The following is an 8766-nucleotide window of genomic DNA, read 5'->3' as shown; positions in this document are numbered from 1 at the left end:
AGCACAAAGGATATATTTAGGGCAATGAAATTATTCCATGTGATGCTATGATGATGGATACATGTCATTATGCTTTTGTCAAAACCTAGAGAATGTACACCACCAAGAGTGAACCCAAATGTCAACAAACTATGGACTTTGGGTGATTATGATGTGTCAATGCAGGTTCATCACTTTTAAGAAATGGACCACTCCAGGGGGCGGGGATGTCCATAGAGGGGAGGCTGTGCACGTGTGAGGACAGGGGACATATGGGAATTCTCTGTACTTTCCACTCAATTTTGCTATGAACTTAAAACTACTCCTAAAAATAAGTTTATTTATTTAAAAAAGAATACACAGCTCATATTACTAATAAAAAAGACAAGACATTAAATGCAGAGGCAGTTTGTGTAATGCTTTTGTTATTATTAAATAAAATTCGAAGAGTACATAAGGTCCCCAATTAAAAAAAAAAAAGACACCAGAACCAGAATTTTCAATCCAAGGTAGAATATTCCGAGTTTTAGCTCTCAAACCCTAAGTCAGTGTTTCACAAACTACAATAGCACTTCCTTAATAGGTGAATTCAGTGGGTTTTAGCCAACAATGTTACTTAATAAGGAGAGATATTAATCTGTGACACTTTGGTTTCTGTAGGGTGTGTACTGTCAGAGTTCCTGCCCTGTGCCATACTGCCCTACTGCTCGCGCTTTCATGGAGCATACTCTCCGGCTGGGTGATTCAGAGAATAAACAAGTGAGATTACAAGAAGATTATTTTAGCTTCGGACGTGTGATGGACCAAGCAAGGTATTGACAGTCCTTGGCAGCCTGCTTCGTTGGGAGAGGGGCATTGCACCTGAGGTCTGAATGCAGTGAATGGGCTCTAAATGCAAAGGTCCGGTGAAAGGAAAGTTCCAGTGGGTAGAATAAATGCAAAAGGCAGTGCCTCATGAGAAGACTGGGGCAAGCTGGGATTTGGAGAGTTAGGCGGGTGTCTGATCATGCTGACCTCGTGGAATTCTTTGAGACAGAAATATTCCCCTTATGAAAACTTCAGTGTTTAAGTATATGTGTCTGGGGTAATGACTCTGAGATGGTGTCCACATTCTATTTTAGTGAACATGTATGCTTTGGTAAGTTTCACCAAGGTAGGAAATATATGAAGAGCAGCAGTGAAGGGTAGTGTGTGTGTGTGTGTGTGTGTGTGTGTGTGTGTGTGTGTGTGTGTGTGTGTGTGTGTGTGTGTGTGTGTGTGTGCCTAGAAAATAGGTAGAGTTCAGTTTATACCCACTACCCTGTGGGAGGGACATGAAAGGGGGAGGTCCCGTAGATGGAAGATACTCAGGTCCAAACTCAGGATTGAGGTCTGATATAGCTGAATGCCGAAGAGCTGAGAACTCACCTTGGGAGAGTAGGTCCAAGGAGAAGAAAAAGGAAGAGCGGCCTTGCACGGCATCCTTTCAGCAATGGGGACACGCATGGAGTCAGAATACTTCTAAAAATGGCATGTTCCATTCAGTGAGTCAGATATTCACCCAGTGATATTTTTAGTGTATTATTTACTTAGCAAAATGTTTCTTCTTCAAAGGAAAAAGGTACATTGCATATTTGTTCTAATTGCGTTTTTGTAATTTTGAGAGATTTTGTAGAATATCTTACCCTCTTATATAACAGTCCTTATAATTTTTTTTGCTAAAGATGCAATTGTAAAAAAGATAATAATAACCATAAAATAGTCTTTTGTAGCTCTGATAATCCAAAGTAAATCTTAAGACTCTGAACATTAATTATATATCCAACAATGTTTATTGTTAATAAGAAGATTGCATATCTTGCTTCTAAACAAGTACATAGGTGGATATACACACAAATAGAACATGTATATTCACTATTAAAAGATGGAAGATGTGTCTAATCCTGAGGTACATTCAGTGGTTTAAAAAATAGCAGATAAATTTCCGTTTTACCAAATTAGACTTCCAAGAGGTGCATCATTAGAGAAGCCCGCATTTTTTGTTAGCCTAAAATTCTTTTAAATAGTCGGTTACTGCTGGTGTTGAAAACATGTGTTTCCCACACATAAATACTCTTCCTGTAAGAAACGTGCAAGTCTCAAACACGTGCCCATTTCTTTTCTTTTCTTTTTTAATGTTATACTACTTAAAACATTTTTCCTTAGGAGACCAAAAAAAAAAAAAAAGTATAGAGAGGAGTTATTTAGTTTTCTTTTTCTTTCCTCACTCTTAGTCCCCTCACTAAATGAGCTAACATTATATTTGTGGGGTGGATGCGTGATACACAATAGCAATCCGGTTAATCCCTCCTGAAAATTGTGCTTTACCTTTGCCCATGGCACAGAGGGAGAAATCCGCTCTACCACATTCCTGGGCACACCGGCAATGCCTGCTTTCCCCCCGCCAGTCTCTGTTTATTGAAAGACTCATCACATCACAGGGTTTACCCTCACCCACTCACCTCTTCTCATCATTTCCGGTCCTCTCCGACTAATAAACAACCTCCTTCCTCCACCTTTAACTTCCCTAACAAATGGCCATCTTTCTTTGAACAGAAATTACACTTTTATTTGAAAGAGTAAATTTTACCTTATACTTCCTCTAAGAAGATCTCAGCACTGTTAAGAATAAAGCCCATTATTTTTCAGCCCTCACATAATTCTCATTCTGAGGTTAAACCTAATTTCTAAAAACAAAGTTGAAAAAAAAAAAATAGATGCTTTAAGAAGAATAGGAATGTGGCTTACTTATGTATTCCAAAGACTATATTTTTGGACTCTCTGCAACAAAGGTCAAGAGAAAAGGAAAACTAAAAGATCTAAATGTGTTTGCATAAAATATTAAATAAGTAAGAAGTTAAACCTGATTTTTGCTGTCGAGTGAAGGCGCATAAATACTGAATTCGCCAAAGATTTTCAAATGCATCCTCTTTCAGAGTCTAAAATGCTAGGCACCCTCGTAGTTTGCGTGAAAATATTGCAACTGAGCTAAATTATTTCAAGCCCTCTAGCCGGAGTGTGGGGTGCAGCACGGGTAGGGTCACTACCCAGGCCATCCCTACCCTCCTGTGGTGTTCCCAACAGCTGGAAGAGCTGGGAAGCCTGTGAGGCAGGAGAAAAACAAGATGCAGGGCTGGCCTTGCGGGGAGAAGATGAATTTCCACACACTGCCTTGGGTTTCATACGTCTCCAGATTTCAGGTTACCCCCTAAGAACAACTGAAAATTCTTACGGTTCCTCTGGCCCTTAAAAAAACAAACCGCCTGCCTTATTGGCCTGAGTACTACAAGTATTTGATGCAGTGTTTTTTCTTTAGGATGAACGTAGGTGGGGGAGGGTATGGCCATGAAGATTAAAAAAATAATAATAATACGGATCTGTGAAAACATGGTACCATTTTCTGTCATTAAAGACGCCAAAAAAACTGCAATGCTTAGGTAATGCAGCATTTTTTTCGCAGAGAGAGCACCTGAAAGGAAGCAGGTTTGGCTAATTTCACTAGTCCTGAGCAGCTGACATTTCTTGTGAAATTCTCAGGGCAGCATCTTAGGAACTACTCAAAGTTGCCAGCTCCCCAACGCCGGAGGGTGTGAAGACGGTGATGATGACAACAGAGAATGCATAGGAAGCGGCGGTTTTCTCTAAATTGCCCCCAGAATATCCAGAGACGGGTAACAGGGACACACAAAGAAAAACGCGTTTGGAAATAATCAGAGTGAGACGGAAGGGGCACGGGCTTGACATCAGCTAGCCTGCTCACCGTGTCTCTGTTCTACGGGCAGTCGGTCCCACCTTGCCACAGACATAGGGAATATTTCGACTGGAAACTTGGGGTGCTCCTGGTTTTCTCTTTGGTCTGGGTTGTTCAGCTACAATAGCGAGTGACCCATAAGGCGTGCTAGCTCGGGGCGAGATTTCAGGACGAGGCTGCTCTGGAGGGCGCTGGTGACCGAGACAGGGGGAGGGGACAAAGAGGAAGGGGAGGACTGGGAAGGAGGGGGAGGGGGTCTTGGGGGAGGGGATGGGGAAGGAGCGGGAGAGGGGAGGGGGAACGAGCGACGCAGGGGCGGGGCTGTGCCGAAGCTCTAGGGTCCCGGACCCGGTTTAGCACCAGCCCGGGGAGTGGCCGGATCGAAGGCGAGGACCCGGCCCCCGCTGAGTCCCACGGACCGTTACTCCGGCCCCCGCCCGGGGCGGGGCGCGCGGGGGCCCGGCGCCGCCAAACCCGCACCGCGGCGTCTCCAAACACCGCGGAGGAGGAAGAACAGACGAGGAAAAAGGACAAAACGGAAAACGCAAACGGAGGAGGGGGAATCCAGCCTCTCGGGCTTTAAACGGATGTCTCTGCTTTAGAGAAAAGGAGAAAGGGAAAAGGAGGAGAGAGCCCACGTGCCCCGGGAAGGTTGTTGTGTTAAAGCGCCACCTTCCGTCGGCCGGGGTGCGGCGGGAGCCGCGGGCGGACTCTGACGGCGCGCGGCGCCGGGGAGCGGCCGAGCCCCCGGGGACGCGCCGGGGAGCAGCTGCGCCCACCGGGCGGGCCGGGCCGCACCCGCCGTCTCGGGCTGTGCGCGTGCCCGAGCGTGCGCCCGCGGCGAGCGAGCGCGCGCCTCGTCTGCTCACTCTGACCGGCCTCCCCCGGACCCGGCACAAAAGGGCGCCGGGCCTCTCCGGGGACCTGGTCCTCGGTTCGCTCCGACGCCGGGACTAGCCCGGTTCGCCCCGGGAGTGCCGGCCCGCCGCGGGGCCGTGCGCGGCTCCGGAGCATCCTGGGGAGAGGCGCATCTGTGCACACACGCGGATTTTTTAAAAATAACATATTTCCAGACAGGCCTCCTCCTCCCCCACCCCCCATCTTTGCAAAGCAGCCCCGAGGGCGGGGGAGGGGGAGGGGCCGCGGAGTTAATAAAGGCAGATGGGCGGAGCCGGCCCCCAGCCATTGGCTGGCCCGGGGAGTGATGTCACCCATATGACACCCTGATAACTAGTTGGGAGAGAGCCCTCAACTTTTTGCAGAAGGAGCGCGCGCGCCTGGGAGTGCTCGGGGTCCGGCGCTCGCGGCGGGAGCCACGAGCCGGAGAGAGGGGTCCCGGGCTGCTTCGACCGCCGCCGCCGCCGCCGCCTCTCCCGTCGCGGCCGCAGCTCCCCGCGAGCGGGCGGCCGTCGCCGCCGAAGCCGCCGCAGCCGCTGTGTGCAGCCTGGAAGGGGGGGCGGGGGGGAGGGGGGGAGCCGCGGACGCGGGGTGCCGAGGACTTTGCAACTTGCCCGGGAAGGTGGAGGGGCGAGAGGGGGAGGGGGAGCTCCGCACGAGACCGAGCGGCCCGGGTTGGAGCGCCCAGCCCCGCAGCGGATCATGGTGCAGCAGGCCGAGAGCTTGGAAGCGGAGAGCAACCTGCCCCGGGAGGCGCTGGACACGGAGGAGGGCGAATTCATGGCTTGCAGCCCGGTGGCCCTGGACGAGAGCGACCCGGACTGGTGCAAAACGGCGTCGGGCCACATCAAGAGGCCGATGAACGCCTTCATGGTGTGGTCCAAGATCGAGCGCAGGAAGATCATGGAGCAGTCTCCGGACATGCATAACGCCGAGATCTCCAAGAGGCTGGGGAAGCGGTGGAAAATGCTGAAGGACAGCGAGAAGATCCCGTTCATCCGGGAGGCGGAGCGGCTGCGGCTCAAGCACATGGCCGACTACCCCGACTACAAGTACCGGCCCCGGAAAAAGCCCAAAATGGACCCCTCGGCCAAGCCCAGCGCCAGCCAGAGCCCCGAGAAGAGCGCGGCGGGCGGCGGCGGCGGCGCGGGCGGCGCCAAGACCTCCAAGGGCTCGAGCAAGAAATGCGGCAAGCTCAAGGCCCCTACGGCCCCCGCGGCCGGCGGCGCCAAGGCCGGCGCGGGCAAGGCGGCCCAGCCCGGGGACTACGGCGGCGCGGGCGACGACTACGTGCTCGGCAGCCTGCGCGGGAGCGGTGCGGGCGGCGGCGGCGCGGGCAAGACGGTCAAGTGCGTGTTCCTGGACGAGGATGACGAGGACGACGAGGACGACGACGAGCTGCAGCTTCGGATCAAGCAGGAGGCGGACGACGAGGACGAGGAGCCGCCGCACCCGCAGCTCCTGCAGCCGCCCGGGCAGCAGCCGCCGCAGCTGCTGAGACGCTACAACGTCGCCAAAGTGCCCGCCAGCCCCACGCTGAGTAGCGCGGCCGAGTCCCCCGAGGGCGCGAGCCTCTACGACGAGGTGCGGGCCGGCGCGACCGCGGGCGCCGGGGGCGGCAGCCGCCTCTACTACAGCTTCAAGAACATCACCAAGCAGCATCCGCCGCCGCTGGCGCAGCCCGCGCTGTCGCCCGCGTCCTCGCGCTCCGTCTCCACCTCCTCGTCCTCGTCCTCCTCGTCCAGCAGCAGCAGCGGCAGCAGCAGCAGCAGCAGCGGCGGCGAGGACGCCGACGACCTGATGTTCGACCTGAGCTTGAATTTCTCCCAGAGCGCGCACAGCGCCAGCGAGCAGCAGCTGGGGGGCGGCGCGGCGGCCGGGAACCTGTCCCTGTCTCTGGTGGATAAGGATTTGGATTCGTTCAGCGAGGGCAGCCTGGGCTCCCACTTCGAGTTCCCCGATTACTGCACGCCCGAGCTGAGCGAGATGATCGCGGGGGACTGGCTGGAGGCGAACTTCTCCGACCTGGTGTTCACGTATTGAGAGGGGCGCCCGCTTCTCGCTCTTTCTCTCGGCGGGTGCAGAGCAGGGTTCCTTGGGAGGAGGTCGTGGTGGTCGTAAGGAGGAGGGCGGGGGGGGGAGGAGGTGTCGATGGTGGTGGCGGTAGGGTGGAGGGAAGAGAAGAAGATGCTGGTATTGATATGATGTCGTGACACAAAGAAATTGGAAAAGATGATGAAAATTTTGGTGGAGTTAAAGTGAAATGAGTAGTTTTGAAACATTTTTCCTGTCCTTTTTTTGTCCCCCCTCCCTTCCTTGATCGTGTCTCAAGGTAGTTGCATACCTAGTCTGGAGTTGTGATTTTTTCCCCCTCAAATGTGTTTTTGTAATTACTATTTCTTTTTTTCTGAAATTCGCGATTGCAACAAAGGCGGAGGGGCGGGGCGGGGGAGGGGAGGGAGGACCCGCTCCGGAAGGCGCTGTGTGAAGCTGGTCGGGCTTTGAAGTCTGGAAGACGCCTGCGGAGGACCCTTTGGCAGCGCGACTGTTAACGCTAGGGAGTTGGTTGGAGATGTGTTTTTTTTTTTTTTTCCTTAAGAGATCTTAAAGAACTGGTGTTTTTTTTTTTTAAACAAACACAAAAAAAGGGACCATGGCAAATTTTTTTATTTTATTTTATTTTTTTGGAGGGAGAAAACTGATGTCTTCTATGCATCCGATTCTTAACAAAACTGCAGGGAGCTTGAAAAAATGCAGACTGTACAAACGCTTACAAAAAAAAAAAGAAAAAAAAAACTGTGAACTGACTTAAGATCAGAGTTTACTTTTCAGATCAAATTGTTTATGGTTTTACAAATGTGATTTCTACTTGCCAACTTTTTTTTTGTAACTTGTTCCCTATACCTCCTTGATTGAATACCAGACAGCCTAGACCTCAGTACAAAAGGTATTGAAACATTTTTGATACATAACAGACCTCAGTCTTTTTTAAAAATTAATATATTTTCAGGCGTATTTTTGTACAGTGAAAAGGGAACATTCTTGCTGTGTTTTTTCAGTAAGACTTTCAGGCACTTCTTCCCTTTTGATTTCTTTTTTTCCTCTGTTTTTTTTAGCATGCAAGTATGTTGGTACGTTACGTCCTGGTTTAAAAAGGATTAAAATTTTAAAATAATCCTTGCATCTAAAGGCCTTGTGGTTTAAAAAAAAGCAAACTTTTTTTTGTACAGCTATAGTAGAGATTTGTTCAATATTTGTAGGTAAAGATTTATTGAAAATGGTGATATAGACCTCAGAGCTGTTATCTTAGTTTAAAGATTGTATATGTACTGTACTATAGTAGGACTTTATGTATCTCATACGCTGTGATATGTGGATGGGGCCCCAGATGGAAGGTTTGAAACTGGATTCTCGATTTTTAGCAAAAAGAAAAAAAGGCACATAGTTTAAAAAGTTTCTCATTTTGTGCAATATAATCTAAATAAAGTACAGACCATCTGCATATTTTGTAGCAAATGGTGGCAAAGCAGACTCAATGCACTGTCGACATCATTGCCTGTTTTTTTTTTTCTTTTTTTTTTTTTTTTCTTTTTTGGTGCTGGAAGTCTGTATCTTGACAATTTTAATAAATCAGCTGGACCTGATAGAAACTCGCATCGCCCATAGTCTCTATGGAACTCATCCTGGCCGTTCTGTAGTCGCAGCACAGAGACAAGGCCGGTGTGTGCTCAGGTGGGAGGTGGCAGAAGAGGATCCCACACTCGGGGGCTTAGGCTGAAAGTGGTCAATGGGCAGGCCGATTTCTTTTTTCTCTTACTCGGTGGCCGGTTAGGAAAATCCGGGGACGCTTTCTCTCCGCCTGCCCTTTCCTCCCCACCCCACCCCCCCATTTCCTTTCTCACCTCCTCCTCCTCCCTGGCTGTCGCCCTCCTCTCCCTACCCATCCGGGCCGCGGGCGGGCGGCGCGGGCAGGCGCGGGGAGCGGGCCGGGCCGGGCGGGGCGGGCTGGGCGAGGACCGCGGTGCCAGCGCGCGGTCGGCGTCCTGCGCCTGCGGGGGTCTGCGTTCTCTGCGAGGGGCCGCGTCGGCGCTGCGCGTCGCGGTGACAGCCGCCCGTGGGTG

The 8766-nt window shown here is 51.2% G+C and overlaps 1 protein-coding gene across 1 annotated transcript; it reads left to right on the top strand.

Annotated features, from left to right (window-relative positions):
• Positions 1–5275: 5275 nt before the first annotated feature.
• SOX11 (SRY-box transcription factor 11) lies at positions 5276–8232 on the top strand. The gene has a single exon (XM_030844533.2). The coding sequence runs from the start codon at positions 5348–5350 to the stop codon at positions 6686–6688; it is 1341 nt and encodes a 446-aa protein (XP_030700393.1). The 5' UTR covers positions 5276–5347; the 3' UTR covers positions 6689–8232.
• The last annotated feature ends 534 nt before the right edge of the window (positions 8233–8766 follow it).

This window comes from Globicephala melas, chromosome 12 (genome assembly GCF_963455315.2).
Source record: "Globicephala melas chromosome 12, mGloMel1.2, whole genome shotgun sequence".
Lineage (NCBI taxonomy): Eukaryota > Metazoa > Chordata > Mammalia > Artiodactyla > Delphinidae > Globicephala > Globicephala melas.
This window is presented reverse-complemented; position numbering and strand designations above follow the sequence as displayed.